Source organism: Pipistrellus hanaki (assembly GCF_964339955.1).
Source record: "Pipistrellus hanaki genome assembly, chromosome: 13".
NCBI classification, from domain to species: domain Eukaryota; kingdom Metazoa; phylum Chordata; class Mammalia; order Chiroptera; family Vespertilionidae; genus Pipistrellus; species Pipistrellus hanaki.
In genome coordinates this window covers 52,572,571-52,596,699 of record NC_140515.1, presented here as the reverse complement: position 1 = coordinate 52,596,699, position 24,129 = coordinate 52,572,571, and the positions used below count along the sequence as shown (strand labels likewise).

General features: G+C 42.7%; 1 protein-coding gene across 1 annotated transcript in view; it reads left to right on the top strand.

Annotated features, from left to right (window-relative positions):
• Positions 1 to 24,129, top strand: part of SCN11A (sodium voltage-gated channel alpha subunit 11) — a gene marked incomplete at its 5' end in the record, with an annotated part of 101,811 nt that overhangs the window by 17,666 nt on the left and 60,016 nt on the right. The window contains 2 exons of the mRNA XM_084902783.1: positions 19,502 to 19,775; positions 23,253 to 23,404. Coding sequence (XP_084758909.1) covers positions 19,502 to 19,775; positions 23,253 to 23,404 — 426 coding nt within the window. The remainder of the gene's footprint in view (positions 1 to 19,501; positions 19,776 to 23,252; positions 23,405 to 24,129) is intronic.

Below are 24,129 nucleotides of genomic sequence, written 5' to 3'. Positions count from 1 at the left end.
GAATCCTGCCTTGGCTTTGTCACTAAACAGCCGTGGGACATTGAACCAGCTATCTAACCCATTCAGAGTTCTGGTTTTTAATTTCTAAAAAAATCATATTACAAAATAAATAAACCCTTAGCTACCTTTCATCACTTATATCTTTAAAATGTAGCTCTCCTTTTAAACTCTGCCCAGGATTACTACAAGGGATTGGAATAGTCCCAAGCTGTTGGCAGAACTCTTGTTGGGCAGAAGCTTGGTGACAGTGGAGGGAGAAATGGAGGAGAGGGCATTGAGGACAATGGTGGGGAGATGGAATAGGGCTGGGCAGAGGTGAGATGTGTCTCCTTTCTGTCGGCCCTGCTATGTTTGTGGAGGGGAGGGAAGAGAGGTAGAAGGAAGCACAGAAATGCAAGGGACCACATTCCTTTTTGACCACGAGGCAGGAAGTGGTCCCGTATCTGGAAAATGCCATATGGTTCCTATTGAGCCCAGCTTCAGAGAGTCAGTGCAAACCTGGATCAAGAGCCTGAGCCACAATGCAAATGTGATAGGGTTGCTAGGACTTCACTCAGGTTTTCTCAGAATCATATGGGTTTGGTCTGCATTTCAGTCCCTCCTTGTCCTATGTTTGCTCCTTTCCAAAATGCTTGATCCCTGACTCAGAGCCATTTAATCCTGCTGCTTGCCTTTCCCCCATCCCCTCCTGAACCATCGACCATCTTTGTTGCGCAGCAGGTCACGTTTTAGGCAGCCACATAATGCCTCGCCATTGCATCTTTCAGGCGGTATTTCTGTTGTTTCCCCACTTTCAGAGAAACCTCCTTCTCTTAATAAATTAAACCTTTTGGGAAGTTTGTTCCAGGAAAACAATCCACAGGGTTCTTTCATTCCCCTTTACGTTTATAAACGAGGGGCAGCTTTAAAGGAGCTCCTCACCTTACTTTATTAGCTCTGTGGGGCTGTCTTATACAAACGTGGACTTTTCCACTTAAGTCAGAGGCTCACCTACCTACCCAGAGCCCATTAAACCATTAAGAGAAAAGGTGTCTTTGTGGGCCAGGACAATCTGCGCACTTTGTTGGAAGTGAGGCTAATTTCCTCTTGCGCTGTGAAAAACGCCTCCATTAAAGGTTCCAGGAATTCTGCATCCCAAGCTGGCCCAGGTGTTGTTCCAACACGGCAGGCAGCAGGGTTCCCGTTCCCTCCTGAGCACGTGGCTTGTTGGCCCTTGCAGCCCCAAACAGGGCCCAGTGCTGGCCCCAGTCTGTCATTTTGTCTTACCCTTGTTCCCATGGCTCCGAGTTATTGCTCTCTCACTTTACACCCCTCGTCAGGTTCATGCCACTCACTGGAAGGTCTGACATTGAATGGGGCTGCTCCTGGTCCCTCCTGGTTTTTGAGCTGGAACTCTCCCCGGAGATTGCCCTGTTGCTGGCCTTATCCTTTCCCTCGGGATGGTTACTATGGCACTTGACCTCAAATATCTGCCATAAGTCAGATGGCTTTCTGCCCTTTCTGGGGACCATAGGTGAAGTGTACAGAAAGGAACTGAAGACTGATCTCTAAAGACACCAACCACCATAGTCCGGACCCAGGAGGCACTGGCTCCCCTTGGTGTTTTTAACTGGTAGAGCTCTAACTTGTATCAGAGATAACTCGAAGCCATTTTCCAGTCTGTTTTTCTGAACTACTTCTTGAAAATAATTAAGGTATAAGGGGAGACAGTTACACTCTTTGCCTCTGTCTACCAGGTCGGGAGTGACATTCCTGGACAATTACAGTTGCCAGCTCTAAAAAAGCAGCTTGTAAACCTGTGGTTGATGAGACTATAAAGTTTTTCCGAATGAAGAAAACAAGGAGCTGTGTAAAATAAACTATAATCTTGGAAACTGCAATGTGCTAATGGCAGATGTCTATTTCTTAGCAAGTTTGTTTAACATGCCTACACTAGTTTAAAGCCAATCAACACTTGAATCCTGCTGAAGCAGATAATACAAGGATCTGAGGATGCTTGAATCTCTCCCTGTTATCCAATATTTTATTTCTAGTCTACTTTTTCACCCCTTAAGTTAGGCATTATTATTATTATCATTACTGTTATTAATTTTGAAGTCAATGTTTGCTTAGCTTTACCCAGACATTAACATATTTTTACTCACCTTCCTTTCATAGGTCTCAGCCTTTCCATTTAGGAAAATCTTTCTTCAGCTTGGGGTATATTTTTTTTAGAATTTTCTTTAGTGAGGGTCTTTTAGTGATAAACTTTTCTTAGGCTTTGTCTGAAACTCTTTGTATCCCACCATTATTTTTAAAAGATAGTTTTCTCCACATAGAATTTTAGACAGACATTTCCCCCCTGTCAGAACATGGGATACTTTATTCTCTTCCTCTCTGGATTCCTTTATAGATATTGAGGAGCCAACCATCAATTAAATTGCCTTTTCTTTATGGCAGTTTTCAGAGTCTGGTTGTTTTGGATGTTCTGAATTTTTTTTTTTATTAAATAATTTTAAAAAACTTTCTTTGGATATACAGAGCTTCTTGGACTTGAAGACTGATGTTTTTTTCTAACAATTCTGGGAATTTCTCCATTGTTTAATATATTTGGAATATTTTTTTCTCCTCTTTCAATTATTTTCTTGTGGAACTTTAATTGGACTTAATCTCCCACAAGTCTCTTCACACTTCTTACTTATTTTGTATCATTTTGTGTTTCTGTGATGCACTCTGGTCTGATTTCCTTATACTTACTATCTGGTTTAAAAGTTTCTCTTCAAATGAGTTTACTCACTGTGCTGTTTTACTTTTGTATTATATTTCTAATTGCAGTTGCTAAATATTTTCATTTCCAGCCCAGCCAGTGTTGCTCAGTGGTTGAGTGAACCGGGAGGTTATAGTTTGATTCCCAATCAGGGCATATACTTTGGTTGTGGGCTCAGTCTCCAGTGTGGGGTGTGCAGGAGGCAGCCAAACAATGATTCTCTCTCATCATTGATGTTTCTATTTCTCCCTCCCTCTCCTTTTCTCTCTGAAATCAAGAAAAATATATTTTAAAAAATATTTTAATTTTCAGATATTCTAAAATTTTAATTTTCAGATATTGTTTCACTTAAAAATTTGCTAAGATCATTCTTTATAGTCTCTTGTTTCTCATGTTTTTAAGCATTTCTATTAGCCCTCAAGCTTCCTGTCTGATAATCCTAGTGCCTAAAATCTTCATGTTGTCTGTTGCTTTGGTTCTCACTCACGGTGGCTTGTTTCCTTGTATGTTTTGTGATTTTGGTTATGAACTGCTAAGTGCTATTAAACCTTATTGTGGGAACTGCTTAGGGCCTGATCAGAGTGGAATTCCTCTAGAAAGGATTTGTGTTTGCTTCTGCCAGCCTGCTTGCAGAAACATATTTTATTTCTTATTCACCTAATATTATGGGTTCAAGCCCTTGGTGCTCCAACTTTACCCAGTAGATTCCTCTTAAACATCACATGTTCAATGGGCCCAGGTTTTCTGTCCTGCCTCACACCCCATGGAGCCATCCAAATGGAGCACGAGGTTTGCAGGGCTTGGCCTCTCAGTAAGAGCTGGTTCTAACACTTTCTTTCATCCAAGGGTTTCTGTTTTCTCTTTATCCAAAGGGTACTCAGAGATGTTTAAATGTTTTAATTTTTTAGCTTTTAATACAGCATTCAGTTGTCTCAACTGTAAGAATTAGCCAAGATACCTAGCTCTCTGTACTGATAGAAACGTCACTCCAGGATCTTCTTTAAGATACACACACACACATACATACACACATACACACACACGCACACAGAGAGAGAGACTGTGAGCCTCTAATTAACAGGCTTGTGAAAATGTTTTTTCTCTTGAGATTACATTTATTTACACAAAAGCTTCACTAAAAGAAGTGTAGCAATTAAAAACTTTTTCTTGTGATACAACTGAAGGTTGAGAAGAGTTCTTAAATGTAACATTACATATAAATTTAATTGCCCGTTTAGGAAAAGGGACAAGCTTAGACCTGTGTTATATCTTGTAACCCTCCTTTTCTGATTCTACAATTAGGAAAATGTCTTTTGATACTGTTTGTTAAACTACCTTGTAGACAGGTAGCATTTTAATGTTGTCTCTCCTGTCATGTAACCACAACTCTCCAAGCCTTACCAATTAATTTTCGTGCAAACATTGCTTGTCACATCCTGGTCTATGTCAGTTCTGTATGTTTCTAAATTCCTTTTTCTGCTGATGGTGTTATCAGGCTTGTTTTGCCTGCCTCTTCTCCCTTCGGCCGCAGGATTATTAATAAAATCCCAGACTCTAGCAGATTCTCAGTCTTAAATTAAGTGTTAGAAAGATTATTTTCTGGGCAGCCCACAATGGTTTCAATGTACTTGTATCTGTCCTCCCCGCTGAGTGAAGGCAGAAGCTCTGTCTCACTCATTTCTCTTTGTCTCCCTCCCCCACTAAGTGTTTTATAATTTCGTAGGAATGCAGGATAAATTTAGTGAATAAATAGGAATGTAAGAAAATTTCAGTCAAAATTTGCTGTTGGGGCCTTCTGGTTTTCTTTAGGGTGGGAGACATGGAGTAGGGCCCAGCAGAGACAAAGTTGGTGTTCAGAGCCTGGGAGACCTCCTGCCACTCAGCTCACCCCTCTGCTTCTTCCTCCCTCAGGCCACCTGGCTGCCATCAGATCCAGTCCGAGGAGGATCAGAATGTGGGTAAATGGGACCTGGCTACGCAGGAGGCGGGGGCTGAGATTGGCCCAGTGTGTCATCCCCACATGATGGCTTTGTGGTCTTGGAGAAGCTCCCAGCCTGGATTGCTCCCACCTCCCACCCCATTCAGGCCCAGCATTTTCTTCCCTCCAATTAACTGTGTATAACAGTAAGGAGTGAAAACAAGTGAATTAAGTAATAATTTATCATATTCAGTTCACCATTAACAGCCTTCTAGAGTTTCCTTTGCCCTTTTAAATGAGACTTTGTTCTGTCCTCAGCTCTTCTGTGTATTCCACAAGCTTTTAGTGAGTGCCTGCCCTTCCACCCTTCCCCCTCCTCCTGCTTTCCTTGGGCTTTAAAACATGAGTGTCTTTCTGGAAGCAGTTGAGCCATCTCCCATCTAGCATCTTTCATCCCATTTAATAGGGAACTTGGATGTTAATTTATGAGCATCAACTGCAGGCTGGGTGCTGAGAGACGGAAGGCCGAGGATACCGGTCTTTGCCCTGGCTCATCTTTTAATCTAACTGAGGTGATGAGGCTCATCCAAACATGAAATGGTCAGAGGAGGAAGCAGGGGACAGTATTTGTCAGTTCCAGCAAAGGAAGACCTTTCTGTGAGAAAAGCTCCCTGAAGGGGAGGACTTGAACTGAGTCCTGAATGTTGGTGTGAACTTGGGGAGGAAGAAGAGGAGAGGGCAGTCCGTGAAGTGGCGTGGCAGGAGCACAGTGTGAGCCATCATCTAGTGTGAGAGACGGTGAGGTGAGGAAGGATACCCAGGTGGCCTGTATACGCATGCTCACTTCAAGGTGTTATTTGACCAAAATGTCCTGAAAATGAGGCTTCAACAACAAAAACAGCATTAACTAAGATTTCTAGGGTCCATTTTAATTTCCAAAATTAAATATAAAATTGACAGTAAAACATAAGACAATATTACCTTTAATTCTAAATTATGGCAATCCCATGAGGTGGAGGCACTTTCTTTTGGGAATAGCATATTATTAACTTGAAAGACACACTCAGATAAATTGTTTGAGATGGAATGAAAGTCCCCAAGGGCCTACATGTAAAAAAAAAAGTAGAGGAGGAGGGGAATCTTTGACACTGTTATGCTCAAGGCCTCCAAAGAAATTTGCCTCATTCCTGAGAGGCAAGATGGTAGGAAATTGAAGTGAATAGAAAAACTGGGAGTCCAGTGGGGTTAGGGAAGGCTAAGAGAGATCCCTGAGGGCGGATATAAGGACACATTATTATTATTTTTAAAAAATGGTTTTATTGATTATAGAGAGTGGGAGAGATAGAAACATCAATAAGGGAGACCCATAGTGGAGATTGTGCCCTGACTGGGAATCGAACCAGCCACCTCTGGGTGCATGGGACTGCTCAACCAACTGAGACACACCAGTCTGGGCAAAAGGATATATTTTTTTAATGGTGACAGATGGCCACAGGGTCAAGCATACTTGGGGGTGTGGTTGGACCATCTTCTATAGAGGTAGCCAGGGGAAGATTTTAGAGAGAGAACTGAGATCATCAAATTCAAGTTTTGGCAGGGAGCAATTAACCTGAGGCCAAAGGTCCTCAAATTTCCCCTGTGACACCCAGTCATTCTTATTTTGCGCTTGAGTCTCGGTTAGCAGACATTGCCTCTCTTCTGTGCACACTGCGAATTCATTTCTGGATGCATTTACATTTGCTCCAAAAGTACAACCAACTGCTTTCTACCTAATCAGTAAAAAGCTGAGATGGCCAAACAATGGGGCATTCATCTTCAGGGGACACTGAACCACACAGCCCTTTTACCACCTGCAGCATCTAAGGGACGTGCAAGAGGAGGTTAGGGACAGAAGACAGAGGGGAGCTGGGGAAGGCAGCTTCACTGGCAGGTCAGAGGCCTTGCTTCCTGTTGGAACTCTCTCCCCCCGTGTGTTCTTTAAGGAGGGGCAGCACCAGTTATCTGATATCACAGCAGGCCACTGAGTTTTTCTTCAAAGCCTAAACCTTTTCCTCTCTCTTATATGCTTCGTGGTGCTGCCCCTTTAAAACTTTGCCTTGCCTTTCCCTTTCCTCTTTCCTTAACAAGGGCAAACTGAGAAGAATGAAGCCAGAGTAAATTGAGAAAATATTTGAAGCCTATTAAGTGTGGCTGCAAGTTTATTGTGATTCCTAAGTTAATTATATCCTTTTTGACTCCCAGCCAGTCCCTTCGCTGAGCTTCCATATAGACTTGGCCACCTATCCCAGCCTCAGGCTGGCGGCATGCCTCTGCCTGCCTTGCTCCTTCCCACCATCCCTCCTCCCATCCCTCCTGCACAGACAAGTCAGCAGTTCACTGTAGCTGCTTCTTATTGGAGTTTAAACTCGGTAGGGGCTATGGTGAGTATTTGTATTGTATGTATTTGGAATTGTATGTATTTGTATCTCGTGTAGGGGTAGGGACATGGTTGCTAGTAAGAGACCATATATGTAAACCTTAACTCTCACCACAGCTATATGCATTTATTTTAGCTTGTGCTTTACAAAGTATTATCCTTGGTCATCTAAATCTTGTGAATATTTTCACACTAGGTGTTATCAGGGCAATTTAGGGATTAAGAAACTGAGGCTCAGAGAACAAGGCAGAATTCAAGATAGATCTTTGATTTGTAAGTCCTGTGTGTGCTCATGTTTTCCTTCTATACTATACTGTTTTCCAAATAACAATAAAGTTGTGCCTTTGAATAACATCTAAGAGTATACAGAGGGACATTCAGACATATTGCCTCATTTATTTGGAAAATAATGTGATGTTGGTGCTATCCCAATTCCGGGATTCTTTAGGAATTCTTCCTCCCGGATCCATCTCCAGGTTGGCAGTGGGAGCTGCATGACTCCATTGATTGGTTCAGCTCCTTCTCCAGAAATTTTGTCTGAGAATGAAAGGGACCAGCATGTAAATAGAGTGGTTGAGAGTGGCCATTTTCAGTCAGAACAAGGAGGACCAGAGGAAGCCAGTTTACAGTAAGACAATACAACAACAACAACAAACCTGAGGAGGGTTAGATGTTTATGAGGATCCTATCTGTATTCAGTCCTTGGTTCTAGCCTATGAAGGTCTACCGCCTCTTTTTCCTTGGATTCTGTATGTTTCCTGCTAATAAAGTGTCTTTTATTTGCAAAGACTATGTGCTAAGGTGAAGATTTTGATTACTTGCAGCCAAAGTAATCCTAATAATACATATCAGAAAGTAGAAGCTAAGTGAACTAAATGTTGAATATAGGTACGAGGAAGGAAGTGTGGATGTTAGAGAATGGGGTGGTTTTCACTGTTGTTTTGCAGGAGACCTTGAGGCATTGAGGCATTGCTTAGTGCCTACATGTATGTGAAGCCCTTTGGCAAACCCTTTGGACAGACTAGAGAATACACAGGAACCATCTATTAGGAAGTTCCCAAGTATAGTAGATACCTTTTGGTATCCCTGTCACATTCCCTCAGCTGAACCCTGATTTCAGCTAAAGCTGTGGTGGACAGTTCCTGCATGCTAGCAGCATCCCATCTTGAGGGGCTGGCTGTCTTGCTTTTCTTGGCTTTTCTGTCTCAGTGCTTTCTCCAAAGCCCTCAGAGCTCTCTCAGCCCATGAGCAAGCATAGCCCAGAGATTTGGAGGTTGAAGGAAAATGATCGCCTAACTGAGATTTGGAGGATCTGCTTTCAAGATGATTTATGGTTGTTTGATCAATTGATTCTGGCTATTGCAAGAAGTCTCATTGCCTCTCCACATGAAGTCTCCATATGGCTGATTGAGTATTTTCACAGCATGGTGGATGTTCAAAAGAGCAAGAAAGAAGCCACCTTACCTTTTATGACTGAGTCTCAGAAATTGCACATTGTCACTTCTGCAATGTCATGTTGGTTATACCTGTTAAATTTGGGATGAGACTATGTAGTCTCAAAATGGCTACTCTCAACCACTGTACTTACATGCTAATATAAGAGATAAGGGTCATTGGGCCATCTTGGAGGCTGCTAAATCCCTGTGTACAATCCTCAGCTGATGAGGATGTAAGCCAGAGGATAAATGCCCAGCCTCCTAATTCTCAAGTGTATTCCTTCTACATGGTTCCTCAGAGGCTACCCAAAGAGGCTAAGCTCCAGTTGGCCATAACAATAATAATTTCAAGTGTGCACCCTCTCATGGTTTCTCCTCCTTCTTAGACTTCTATTCTTTTCTCCCATAATCCTGTTTCCTGGGATCACTTCCAAATAAACTCCTGCATCGAAGTGCTTGTCTATCAGTAATGCTTTTGGAGAAACACAAAATAATTTTGAAATGGTGTGGAGCTGATCATAAAAGTATATGCCAAAATCTGCTATTGGAATATTGATGATTACTTATGTGGAGGGAGCTCATATGTACTAGTAGAAGGATGACATAATTGGGGAAGGCTTTATGGAAGCAGCAGGAATTGAGGAATTGAGAGATCGGTAAAGGCAGTGAGAAAGAGAGCAAGAGGAGGGAGAAATATCTATAATCTCTCTATTTAAAAGCCTAATATGCTAAGTGTCCGACCATTTGTTCATCTGTTCAACCAGTCGCTATGATGTGCACTGACCACCAGGGGCAAACGCTTTGACCGGTAAGTTAGCTTGTTGCTGGGATCTGACCAATTGGGACTGGGTGAGATGGGCTGGGCACACCCTGGAGCCCTCTGGTGGTTCCTCCCCTACCAACCACCCCGATTACTCTGGCTGATTGGGACTGGGTGAGACAACCCCAGTTGGCCCTAATTGGGGCTGGGCAAGATGGGCAAGATACACCCTGGAGCCAGCCTCTCATGGTCCCTCCCTGGCCTCGAAAATATTTCTTCTAATTAATTTCCTTTCAATGTGCATGAATCTGTGCACTAGGCCTCTAGTACTATCAATAATAAAAAATATATTTTTAAAAAAGAGCAAGAGGAGGGCACTTTAGCAATACTCAAGAGTGGGTGCAGGGCCTGGGCATAGCAGGGCACAGAGAAGAGCTAGATATGGGTTGGTCAGGAGTGGTCAATATATGGGATAGTCTACCAGGAAGGGGTTGGGGCAGGCTGTCCATTAAGAAGGCCATTATGACAGTCTAGGTGAGAGATGAGAAGGGCTTGCATTAGGTCATGACTTGAAATGAAGGATGGGAGTAAAGAGCAAGATCTTACAAAGGAGGACATGCTAGAGCTTCCTTCCCAGGACCAGACATACCTGATATAGAAATGAGGAGCCAGTTCTGAGTTTCAGAAAGGACTGCGAGGAGGTTAGCAGTTCTTTTATTCATTCACAAATAATTACTAAGCACCTATTAAATAATATGTATTGTTACAATGGGGCCATAGGAGTGAACAAGATCATGAAACTATGTCCTCAATGAGCATGTTTCCCATAAGGATCTACCAAGAAATCTCCCTTACAAATCGAAATGCAAATGATTCCTAGGAATTGGATTCTGTACCTCCTCAGAGTAGTGTCCCCAAAATCAGTCCCAGCTAGTTCTGCCACAAAATGTTTTGTTCACTTTGGCCGCACACAACTGCTGTGACATACACCACACCCAATAACATCTTTTTATTTATGTGGATGTCTAATTGTCAATTAGATATCAGCTGTGGTACACATTAGGGAAACAGAAGACTTGGTAGTTACACATAAATATAAATTAAAACCTTAAGACAGTGCCAGTATTCATGCCTGTTACTCAATACAAGTTCAAGTTCAAACTCCTTAGTGGTATCCAAGTGGTATGCAAGGCCATGCGAAGCATCCCTTCATCCTCCTCTTCTATTCTCCTCCTTTTGCCAATATTCCATCCTCATGGAACCACTTGACATTTTCTACACATGCCTGTGTGTCCTTGTTCATACTTTTCCATCCCTATTTTGTTTGCATGTTCAGTTCTTACTCATCCTCTGAGCCTCAGCCCAAATCCCATCTCCCTTTGGAAATCTTTCCGAATGAGTTGCTCCCTGTTCTGTGCTGTGGAGGCTCTGTTTGATTCTTGTTTGCAGCTTTTTGATTCTCTTTTTCTTGTTTTATAGTTCTTTGTATACCTTTTATCATCAATGGGCAGCATGATCCTTAAGGGCTCAGGTCTTTGTTTGGTATCTCCAGGTGCTCTGCAGTTGTGGAGGTTCAATGTTATCTTTGCTAAATAAACAGATGGGAGATATGGCTTTTGATGCACCGTACTTGGCCACTGATGTTAAGGCTGGTCAGCTTGACAGATGGCAGGACTGAAACAGGCAGGGCTCTGATGTTAGTATTCTCTTATTATGAAGAGATGCCCCCACTTTTGCATCCCTGGAGCCATATAGCATTGTCACCACTCTTGGTTGCTACCACCTTGCCCAGGTGCGCTGTTCCGTCTCTCAAAGGCTTGCTTGGGTGGCCTATTTGTCTATTACTCTTTGACTTAAGTTCTTCCATTTGGAATCATTTACATTAACCTCGAAGATGGATGTAGGAAGATTCTCTGAAACGTCAGAGTTCAAAGTCTGAATTTGAGTAAATAGCTTAGGAAAATAATGCTAGCAAAGAGTTTATATTTTAAAAAATCAGGGCCTTTTAAGATGTCTTCTTTACCTCTTCAAATGCATAGTTTTTTTTTAAATTGATGTAAAAAATGCTTACAACTCCAAGTACTTCTCCTATTCGTTGGTTTTCTCTTATTTTGAGAGTCATCCTGAAATCAGACAGGGGCTTAGATTTCTGACCACTTATGTCTGCGGTGCACCAGGCTGGTACTAGTCTCATGTCTGATTTCAGTTCCTCTCTGTGGGATCTAGGTGTTGAGTCAGCAGAGGGAGAAGAGCAGCCAGGTCTTTTCCTTCTTAAAAATTAACAGATACTTACATCTAGTGTATGCAAAGTGCTTTTACAGCTATTGTTATATTTGATTCTTAAGACTAAGGATATTTGAAAGAATTATCCCATTTTACAGGGAGAAAAATAAGGTTCAGTGATTTTGAATGATCCCCTCATGATTACGCAGCTTATAGTGATGGAGTTGTGACTTCTGCCAGGTTTTCTGGGACTAGTATTTAGTGTCCCTTCTGACAGGACTGAAATCTGCCGATGATTCCAATCCAACACTCCTTTAAACACCTCCTTCCTACCTCCTTCTTATCTGTAAACACCCATCTTGTATCCTTCATCACAGCTGTCAGCTAGCCTATGGAAGGTGACAATGGCTGAAAATAGCTTATGGTGTGATACCTCCTAAAGAGATTTAAATTCTGCCCCCCAGAATTAACAGAACAGAAGTTTATGTGGGGAGTTTGAGTTTGATGACAGATGGATTGTGGAGATGCTTGATAGCCAAGGGATCTTCTTGGTGTCCCTTATGTCAACCGCATAACAAGCACACATTTTCCTGGGTCTGAACCCCAGTGTTGATGGCACAAGAGAAAAGGAAGGAGGAGGAGCTGATGGGGTGACTTGTAAACAGTTTCACACGATGGGCCTCAGGAGGTCCCGGGGGGGTGAGACCCTCAAGTCCCCCTGTTAGATAGCCTACAAGATAGTCTGGATTCAGAAACACAGCATGGCTTTCATAGACTTTTCTGTATTCTCTCACCCACTTGGATGGGGCCAAAGGAAAAAACAACGAGCTGTTTCTTTATTAATGATGCTTTCTGCAGAGTTAGATTAAGCACTGATTAAAGGCAGATGCTTCCAACGTATAAATGTAAGTACCATCTCAGTCACTTCTCCGGTTACAGGGTTTCCTTTACGATTCTTTAAACTCATTTTGGCTCTCTTCCCATTTGCCTTCCTCCATGCTCTCCACCCAGCTTCTGAGCCGCTCCTCCCAGAAGGGCTCCGACTGCTTGAGAGCAGGAGCTCAGACTCGGAGAGAGACTTGCTTTGAGGAGAGCTTCGAGAGGGGCCACGGAGGCTGCTGTCTGGAGCCACCTCACCAAAAGGCAGGTAAGTCTGAGTTGGGGACTTCCCTATCCTCTGTTCTTTCAAGTCTGGGACTTGCTCTGTTTGTGTGTGTGTGTGTGTGTGTGTGTGTGTGTGTGTGTGTGTGTGTGTTTTCCCATCAGGATAGACTATAGGTGTCTGTAACCATTTTCTGCTCAAATTAGAGGCAGAGACCAGGTGACTCAGTGATGGGATCCACCAGGTAGTGCTCCTTTTAGATGCTCTGAGAGGGGCAGGGGGCAGGAGAGGGCTCACCACATGAACTTGGTGTTAGGAATCGAACTTGGCTGATAAAGCTGTGCTTAAGTCTTATCTCCATTATGCTGTGGTACAAATTATCCAGATATTTTCTGAATTCCCTGTGGCCAGGTGACTTAATCAGAAATTAATGTGTACTTTTTCTTTTCTCTGAAGAGCTAACACACTAATCTTGGGATTCGTTTTAGATTGAGATCAATTGTGCTCCAGTCTGTTCCTGTTCCTTTGCTTTCTCATTTTCTTATGGGATCTAAGCAAGAGGAAGCGGGTATTGTTTTTTGTTACCCACTTTAATGAACATGGTCACCAAAGTTAAGACCTTGCTGTTCAGACCACCACCCAGAACAAACAGGGGCCATCTTACAGGGTACATTTTTCATTGGGCTATCTGCTTGGGAGGGAGGGAGGTCACACGGTGGGGCCAGTGGGATGCCTCTGGGAGTGAGATGTGATTGGGGAGGCAGCAGAGAAGCTGATGTCCTGGGAAGCATGTCGCACTCAGTGAGGGTGCTGTAGACCCAGCCCAGCTGGAAGCTGTGTGTCTTTCTTCTCCCGATTCCCTTCTCTCACTTCCTTGGGATGTCTTAGCTTTGAGTCTGAAGAACTAGTCAGGTAGGTGGGTTGCGGGAATGCCCCAGCACTTACCTATGTGATCATAGGCAAGTATCTCAATTTCTCTAAACTCCAATGTTTTCTTCTGTAAATGTGGATGGTATAATATCCACTTCGTACATTTCTTGGAAAATTATGCGAGATAATCCATTTAAAGCATTAGACACAGTGCTTAGCCCATAGCTTATAGCTGTACGAACCTCAGAGTAGACCTTTGGCATTTTGAGTTGTGTGGACCAGGTCCATGCTAACCAGTTTGGCGCCTTACCAAGAGAGAAACCTGGAGAGAAACTCTAGTCAGGAAGATATAAAACCTCTGCCTCTTAAAAGAAGGTTACAAATAATTCACCCTAATTCCAGATGAAGGATAATTTTAATCTCACGAGATTGTCCCGAGAATTAAATTTTACCTGGACCAGGGTTGATGTCATTAAATGACACTTATTATAGTAAAAATGTTTGTAATAAAGCATTGATTGAAAAGTTCGTGATGTAAAATTGCACATGTATTACAATGATAGCTTACAAATTATACACAATAACACTATGGAAAAGAAATATTCCAAAATGTCAAAACTTGCATGTGTTGGGTGGCTTTAGTGTGTGGGCAATCATTTCCTTTTCTTGTTTTCTAAATTTTGCTTAATGGATGACTCTATTAGCCAGGGCCCTGGCAGGAAACAGATGGCACATTCAAACTGGGCATTTCGAGGATGTTTTATTAAAGGGACATTTTACAAAAGAATGGGCAGAGCTCAGTAACAGAATCAATGAGGATGCAGTTCTCAAATGTGGTGAGAGTGGGTGCCATTACGCCCCACATCTGCAGGGCTAGGGGAAGGAGGTTTTATGGAACCTGAAAGAGAGCTGAGTGGGTGGGCCACCTGACAGCTGCTATGGCCCATGGCCACAGTCAGGCAGAGAGTTGGGGAGGAAAAACCTGACCTCACTTTCCACCATTCTCTGGTCTCTTGCTGGTGCCTCCCATTGACCAAATCCAACCAGAAGCCAAAGTTCAAGGGACCCCAAAGAGAGTTCCATATGTATCAGCTTCATGGGCACTGAGCAAGGTGGAGAAGGATGGGGACAGGTCTGGAGGGCAAGCTGACAATGCCCAGCACACAAGGTTATGTCATTTTTATAATTGTGGGGAAAGTCATAAATATGAAACAAAAGCCCTTGGCTATGCTTTGTGCTTTCACACCTGCATACACTTCCCTTTTTCCTCCCAGATCAGTATTTTGGATTCTTCATAACCATGCCTTTTTCGGACCCCCACAGTATCTAGTGCTACCCCCTTGTGTACCCATACTCATCATGTGGTTTTACTTTCCATTCTTGACTTACCTGATCTCCCACACCACTACAAGACCCTGAGGGCTGGGAATAGTGTTTTATATCACTTTGCAATCCCAGTAGCATAGGAATGAATGAACAATTGGAGTTAAGGTTTGTATCTATATATATAAAAGCCTAAATTACCTTTATGATGGAATGACCAGAATGACCAGTCACTATGATGTGCACTGACCACCAGGGGACAGATACTCAATGCAGGAGCTGCTCCCAGTCCACAGGCCCCAATCACTGATGATGCCTGCTGGCCAACCTCTTGATTCTCACCCCCTGACCCCCTACCCCCCCAAAAAAGCTGGCAGGTCCAGATTGCCCAATCGGGGCTGGGCCTCAGGCTGGGACAGGGAACAAGGGGTAGGTGGCTATGGATGCTGGAGGCAAGGAAAGGAGAAGAGGTGGGTTGTAGGGAGAGGGAAACCTGATCAGCCCTGATCAACGGTCAGGCCTAGAGACCCTACCTGTGCATGAATTTTATGCAACAGGCCTCTAGTATCTTTATAAAGCTTATAGACTTGAAGTAAGGCCTGGAGCTACCTAATCTTAACTGCAAGTAAATTCCTGAGGAATTTAGGAACCCTGCTTAGGGAAGTGAGGCCTTGGTCCGCTTTCCGAGGTGTTTGTTTTCTGTCTATTAAGGGAGAGCAGGCCCATGAGCTGGCTAGGCCAGTCTTCAGAGGAGTATGAGCAGAGCCTTCTCTGACAGGCAGCTCCCACCTCTCTTGCGAATCTAGTTCATCGCATCACAGAGGTCTCGCAGAGCCTTCTCCCATCCTTCCAGTCTCTGTGATTCCCCATGTCAAATCACAATTCACATGTTTTAGGATGGCAAGTTGAGATTATGCTTGCTTTCTTTACAGCTCAAGAAGATTTTGAGCATGTCACTATACCTGGTATTTCGACTCTGTTTTGAATCAGAGGATGTTTTGAGCCCTCAAAGGATTTTTACATTCCCTTTGCAATCCTATAAAAGTAACATGTACATGCACTAAATCAAATAGCTCAGGAGGAAAGTATGTTTGGAAGGATATAATATGAAAAATAAAATGTCTCAACCTTCACCTATATACTCAGTCCTATTTTTAACTCAGTTTTTCAGTGTTCTAGTCATTGTTTGTTACTTCTAAATAATTCTCTTAAGACATTTCTTGACTTATGAAGTTTAAGCAGGAGTTATTGAATTGCCCCTATGTGAGATGAGGAATTTATCTTACTGACAGTAATGGTGCTGTTCTCATGATTCTTCCAATTCTTGTTATTTACTTTTAATTTGGTTTCACACTCACTTTTCTGCATAATTTTATGGGATAGACTTATAGTTGCATTCCTTGGCTCTCCAAGTGTTTAGGATGAGGAAGTTGGTACCTCTGACCTTTCCTTTGTCTTTTCAACTCCAGCTTGCAATACAATTTTATAGCATTAATCACATTTGGATTTTATTTTGTAATTGTGATGAATTCTGCTTTATTCATAAGGGTGATTACTAAAATAAAAAAGTAGTTTATAACTTTGATGATATAATAATTTTGTAGCTGCTGTTCACTAAAACCAACCACCATATTTGAACCCATTGAGAAGGAGGTGAACTCTGATGTCTCTGTCGTTCTGCTAATGGAGAATGCTCTTAGTGTCAAGGTCAAGTGAACTCTCTTTTTTCCTAACTATACCATACTAGAGGCCCGGTGCATAAAATTCATGCATGGTGGGGGTGTGGTCCCTCAGCTTGGCCTGCAGCAATACAAGTGTTTTATGCCCGGCCTGGCCAGAGGCCCTCTGTGGCTGTGGTAGAATGCTTGCCCCATCACCACAGCAAAGCAAGCATTTCACCAGGCCACTCACAATGCTTGCTCTCAGCGGCTGCTCCCCTGGGACTGGGGGACTCTGTTGGGGCTGAAAGAACTGGAAGCCGCCAGCTTTGTGGTGGGGTGACAGTTAATTTGCATATTATCCTTTTATAATATTAGATAGGATCATATTGTGTCAGCTGTTCATATAATAAATATATTTTATTGATTTTGTACAGAGAGGAAGGGAGAGTGATAGAGAGTTAGAAACATCGATGAGAGAGAGTCATCGATCAGCCGCCTCTTGCACACCCCCTATTGGGGATATGCCCACAACCAAGGTACATTCCCTTGACAGGAATCGAACCCGGGACCCTTCAGTCCCCAAGCCGACGCTCTATCCATTGAGCCAAACCGGTTTCGGCGTATTGTGTCAGCTGTTCAAATCATTTAGTTGGCTTCATATGTAAAACATGACTTTCTGAAAAAATGATGTATTTTGATGGAATTTCTAATTACCTTTCGTTTTTACCTAATAAGAAACCATTTTCTTATTCTTTGGTATTAATGGCTTACTTTATTCTTGAAGGATTTTTCTGAGGGCTCTCTGTCTTTTAATTCTAGACAAATCAATTGCTTTTTAAGCCAATTGAAATGCAGGGATCCTTAAATTCATTTTATTGCACTCATGTTAGGTACATTATATCTTGGATTCGATGCATATACTTCATTTTTTTGATTCTCATTTTATTGTTTGGGAGCATATACTCAAGTAATTTTTTCTGAAGAGTCATTTAGTATCTGAAACATTTGCCTTCATGCTTGATTGTAGTAAGGCTTGGAAAATAACTGTACTTAGCCAATTTAATTCTTCAAGCAATTTCCCATGCAATGTATTCTATTTTCTGTGCAGAAAAATGTTCAGATTAAGTATTTTTGCTATAAACTTCACAATGAAGATTTGAACAATTTCAAATTTTATCAAGTATAGTTTGTGCCATATTGATTTTTATTAATTTAGTTAATTTTGCATGTGCAGCCTCTGTTTCCACAGTTCAATTTTCCTGAGTGAACTTTCATTAAAAATATTTGATTCTCCTATTAGTTTTTTCAGTTATTAACAAAATTTTATTGCATGTAATTCTATTTTGTCAGATTTATTTGAGTTGATAATTTTTATAAAGTTCTCTTTTTCCTAGTTTAGTTTTGCAGTATTCAGTGTTATTTTTAAGATGCAGTTCTTTAGTTATCTTATCATCTATAACAAACTTTAATGTGTGCAGTTTCAGGGGCTGTCAGTTTTATTTTGTGTTATTTATTCCTGTCAAGACTCTTTCCCTCAAGAACTCATGCAAAATATCCCCTGATAACAGCAGGGGCAGGTATCCAGTTTCTTTTCTACTAGTCTCATCATTATGGCAGTAGCATCCATTTGATTCCTTGCTGTAACTTAGACGGTCCAGTTTTTGCATCCACGGTCTTTCTCAGCTCATCCATTCTATATGATCAGCTAGCATACACATGTCTTTGAGTGCAAAATATTTCATCCCTATCTTGAATGTCTTTCGTGAGCTATAGAGCCAAATATAATAGAGTCTCATAATATGCCCATTTCATTTATACAAATTAGATTATGTATGTTTATGGGAGACAGAAGGATGGGGTGGAAGAGAAGAAGAATGGAGGGGACACGAAGGGAGAGAGAATAAATTAAACAGTATCACCAATTCCATCATCCAGACAAATCTATGAATATAATGAATGAATGGAGCAGAATGCAGTGAATCTACAGCTCACTTGTTTCATTTCAGTTCACATACGCTTGAACCTGAATGAATGGAATAGAATGCAGTGAATCTAGGGAACTTCCGCCCCTTCACTGCTGATTCATTCCCTTGCAATAGGATGGCATGACTATAGGACTAGGAGGAGGGAGTGTGGTTTTCTTCACCTTTGGTGCCTAGCACTGTGCCTAGAACAGACACTGAGCACAATGGTTGTTGAATGAACAAACCAATTCTATCTTGGATTCCCCTTCAGAATTCCCTGGAGTGGTTTGGGAGTCAATCCTAGATTGGCATTCAGTAAATAAAAAAGGAGAGAATGGTTGACATGGGGAAATAAAGGCATTCAGCCTGAACACTATTGCTTTTTCTCAGAATCTAGTTTTAAGACTGGGCCTGAAGAGAAAGTCCTTGTAGAAGGGGCTATCAGGGATAAGGCTGTTTGGGAAAGCTATCATCACATGGTTTGATAAATCTTAATTTCTTGGGGTCTTGTTTCTGCCAGTTCTGGGTTTCAGAAGTAAAGGAGCTGGCATAGAATCATAGATGTTAGTGTAAATGTTCATGCCTCTGTTCTACGCTGATCAGATGTGATAAAACACACATGTAATTGGTTTTGATTTTGCAAACCACTGCTATGGGCCACTTGATTCCCTATATCTTCCTCTTCCATTTACACGATGGCCACTTGACAACCATCTGCAGGCCTCACTTCAATAGTTCCGCTGGTTGGGTCTTATTGTCTTACCCTATGCTAGGGTCTGAATTTTAGAGACTGGGCTTATTCTGCCTCTTGTTCCAAATCCAACCTCCCACTTAGCCCTAGATTCTCCAGGAACATGTTCCTCCTTCAGTCATGCCTGTGCCCAGAGTTTCTACTTTATTTACAGTGGTGGTCACTTCTTCTGACCTGTCCCCCAGCCAATAAGCTCCCAAGGCCCCTCACCTGAGTTTCAACTCTTCTAGATCCATTGATATTGTCCTTAGAGAGAGGAATTCCAGGACAGGCTGTATGATCTCTACCTCCCAGAGCTCTCTTAGGATCTGCTACTTGTCTTTGTCTCAAGGGTGAAGATGGATGACTGGTGCTATCCAGTAATTTTTCCAGATGCACGGAACTTCCGCCCCTTCACTGCTGATTCTCTGGCTAAAATCGAGAAGCGGATTGCCATCCAAAAGGAGAAAAAGAAGCTCAAAGACCAGACAGCGGCAGAACCCCAACCTCGACCTCAGCTTGACCTAAAGGCCTCCAGAAAGTTGCCCAAGCTCTATGGTGACATTCCCCGTGAACTGATAGCAAAGCCCCTGGAAGACTTGGACCCATTCTACAGAAATCATAAGGTAGTTCCATAGGGAGGCTGGGCGTTCTAAGCATGCAGCTGAAACTGGTATTACAAGGAACTCCAAACACCAATCTTGGGATTTGTAGGGAGCAGGTTGTACTTCTCCTTTGCTATCACCCCCTATTATTGCCTTCACAATCCTGAGAACTCCTTTCAGTCTCCATTTTTCTTTGTAATGTGTGTAATGGAGAAGAACATGAAGACTAGAAGCAGCAGAAAGGTTAAAATGAGAACAGGTTAAAATGTCAGGAAAGAGGACTGGACTAAGCAGTTAGAAAAGTTGGGTGTAGGCCATTACAATGATTGGCTTTATGACTTTGGATAAATCACTTCACTGATCCTCATTTTTAATCTTTAAAATGGGAATGATGCCTTCTTTCCCTACTCTACAGCATAGACATGCTATGGAAGCACTTTATAAACTGTAAAGAATACCCATGTGAAGGATTAGTATTGCTATTTAAGACTGTCCAGTTCAGCAACAAGAGTTTACTTTGAAAACTTTTTAGTGTTAACCTTCTGAAGGTCAACACCCTAAACCAACACTTGACATATAATCAGAGCTCAATAAGTGAAGTCTAAGAATATGGTAATCAAGTGGACACATGTAGATTATACAGGGTATCCACCAAAAATGTTTATATACTTTTTTCCTGATAGCTCAATTGATGTTTCTTTTCAGATGTAACCCATTGCAATTAATTATTCAAAGTGTATGTACATTTTTTGGGAGATACCCTATATATAAACCCCATGCCAATATGTGATAGGCTTGCTGTTTCATCTACTTGGATATAGTTCTTACAGGAAAATTCTAGTAAAAGTTCCTTAAAAAGTTTCCCAGGTGAGGAAATGTGAATTCTGGACTCCTCTGATGGCTGTTTGAAAGCCTAGGTGGGCAGTGAGGACAGTTCTCAGCAGACCATCCCCTTTCAGGAAAGTTCCAGAAGATCTTGCCATTATCACCTCACTGTGGGATCCAACGAAGTGTGGAAAACCCACCTAACAGACTGAGGTAAGGGAGGAAGGAGGCTGGGGAGTTTGAGGGAAGTCCTGAGAGTATCCTTCACTAGCAACCAAGAGAAAGTCAACTCTCTGAAGAAATATTGCCTGGTTCATAAGTCCTTGAATTGGGATAGACTTAGGGTTACCAGGCAAAATGAGGACTGTGTGTATAGAGGAAAGTAGGGTAAAATGGGAAAAAGAAAGAGGAAGATAAATGAAGGAGCAAAAACAGTCTAATATTTCTCCTTCTCCCATGCCCCTGAATTCAGGGCTTCTTGAAGGCATATTGTTGGATGTGAGTTAACTGCCTCCTTCTGCCTCAAGGATGGTAGGAGACCCATGAGGCAGGCAGCAGCTTGGTGTGTTGTGAACAGTCCTAGAGGGTAGGTTCTGTTCTAGCCTGAATGGATGTTCTGGGAGTGTCTCTTCTCAGCCTGGGTCCTCCCTTCAAATCAGAAGACATGATCCTTGTTTAGAGCTCTACAGAACCATGACTTCACATGACCAGTGCTCTCAGCAGTCATGTGAGGTACGTCTAATAGTCATTAACATGCCACCTCACAGGTGAGGAAACCATAGACCATATGGGGAAGTGTCTTATGCCAGGTCAAACAGCCAGTGAGGGGTGGAGCTGGGCCTCAAATCCAAGGGCTCTTCCCATGGTCGCAGGCTACTTCCTTTCTAGGAGCTTCTATTTTGAAGAGCTACAGGGAAAGGGGTGGAAATGTGTCAGCAAGCAGGCAGAAGGAGTCGGTACATACCATTTTAATCATTAAAACCCTGGCAAGTATAGTTAAATACACCATTAGTTGAAATACTTAAAGTAGTCAGAGGAAACATTAATAAAATATCAAAATCAAAGGGCACAGAAACAGAGCCATATCATGCCACCTACTAATTTGGGATGAGCTCCCTTAAGGATAGGTTTGCTCTCTGTCCTGAAATTGTCTTTCTATCCAAAAGGAAGGGCACAGAATCCCCAAAATGGGTCTTGGGCTCCTGCACTCATTCATAGATTTTCAAGAACCCTGCATCCCATTTCATTTTGTTTTAGAGGAAACAGAATATATCCTACCCATATGGTCAGCAGACAAGTAAGTTCCAGCAACTCAGTGAAATAGCTGCGGTCAGCCAAGGTACCCCTGCCCTGTGGTCTTGGGCTTTGGTGACAAGGCCTGTCTTTCCTGCCTGAGAACATGCTGGATTACATGTCAAACAGTACTTTTTACACATATGAATGGGGCAGTGATTTGGGGAGACAGGAATTACCCTTGTTCTGTGAATACTTTTATAACAGCCTAAGGACACATAAAGGAACAGCTAGATTACAATTAAATGGAAAGAGAGAGGTCTGGTGTTGATGTTAGAATCCTAAGAGTGAAGCTTGTTGTCCAGGGGCTGCTTCATTCCCAGAGCCCAGGAGAATGTGCTCGGAGGAAATGGGTACAGGTTTGGTATTCTTTAGTGGGGCGCTATTGGGGATTGTGAGGGAGACAGTGCACCATGGGGTAGGTCTGTGCTGGGTTTGGCATCCCACTAAAGACCAGTGGAACTCCCAGTCATTGTGACAGACAACCGAAAACACCGCCATGCCTTTCCAGATGCCTTCTGTGGGGCCTCCCCTGCCAGTTGAGAACCACAGGCAGATTTGTCCCTATGTCCATGGAGGGAATTTAAAAACAAATCTGGGAACCTTGATGCGTTTCTTTACTGCAGATTCTCAAGGTTAGAATTGATTGGCAGACTATCTCATGTCAAACTGCTCAGGCATAACAACATGGACTCTGTAGGTCCCTGACTATTCTAAGATTCATTACAAAGTTTTTATGAGTCACCAAAATAATTTAAAACCATCTGCTTAATGTGAATGTTCAATTCTGCTTCCATCCCTTGCAGTCCTCTTCTAATTCTTGTCTCTGTAGATACACGCCCTAGAGCAATGATCGCCAACCTTTTGGACCTCTCGGACCACCACTGGCCCACGGACCACTGGTTGGCGACCGCTGCTCCAAACGTTTCCTTAAACCAGCTGTCCACCAACCTTTTGGACTTCACGGGCCACCAGTGGTTGGCGACTGTTGCCCTGGAGTACAGCATGAAGAGCTTTGTTTGCCTCAGCTATTACTCTTCACACCTCTTTTCTGTATTTGCAGGGCCCATGTGTTCCATCTCTGGGGCCTCCGGAGTATTCCACTAGGTGTATAGGCGGTAGCACAAAACTTATTTTAGGCTCTGAGTGAGACCCAGGCCACTGGGGACACCTGTCGGCTTCCAGAGTAACAGTGTTGGCTGGTCAGAAAGGGCCCCAGGCTTTAGAGTGCTAGCTCTCTAATCAGAAGCTGTAGTTATAATAATAAGCCTAAGCTAATACCTCAATGCATGGTTCCGCTGAATTTTCTCGAAATGAACTCATGGTAAATACTATTTTGTCACAGTGTTGTAATTCCTGTGTGTGTTTGGTCTTTTGCAGACGTTTATGGTGCTGAACAAAAAGAGAATAATCTACCGCTTCAGTGCCAAACACGCCTTGTTCATTTTGGGCCCTTTCAATTCAGTCCGAAGCTTAGCCATCAGAATCTCAGTCCATTCATATCCTTTTGTTGCATCTTTTATGAAGTTCAGGTCAAGTGGAAAGTGCATGCGCCCCAGGGCGTTCACATGTTTCTTGAGTGGAAACAGCTCATTTTTTCAATAAATACGTACGGGTATGGGTCGAGGGCAGGAGTGTGCTAGTGTTGGGTGTGAACAAGGCGTGGCCCCTGCCCTGGGAAGGAGCCAGGTCAAAGGCAGTCAGTTTCTTTAGTGAAATGGGTGGTTTGGAAGTGGTATTGTGGAGAGGCACCCACTGCTTTGGAGGCATCAGCGATGGCCTCCTGGAGAAAGGAACATCTCAGTTGAGACTCAAACAAAGGTTGTAAACTGCCAACCTGTGCATCGTACTTAGCTGATAAGTGTGTTGCACCTACACAATGTTTAAAACTTCTCAGAAACACCCTCTAATGTTAAATGTCCGGGTTTCAGTGGAACCTGTTAAGGCTGGACTTGCATTCCCATCTGTCCAAGTCGTTGTGGTGAGAAGCTGGAGCCTCTTTTAGAGGGGACGTGCACACTCTATTTCACCACATGTTCACACCCCCCCTGCAGCCCCACATCAGCCCATTTCACCTAGTTATGTGACTTTCCTGGCTCTGGAGACTGAGTTTACACCCTCAGTCTTAAGGATAAAGACGGGGAGGAATCATTGGCCTTGCGGATGTGTGCATGGGTGGTGGAGTTTTAGACTAGGGGAGGTGTGAGAAACATGGATTGATAGACAGAATGCAGTACTGGAGAGAAACAGAAGGAAT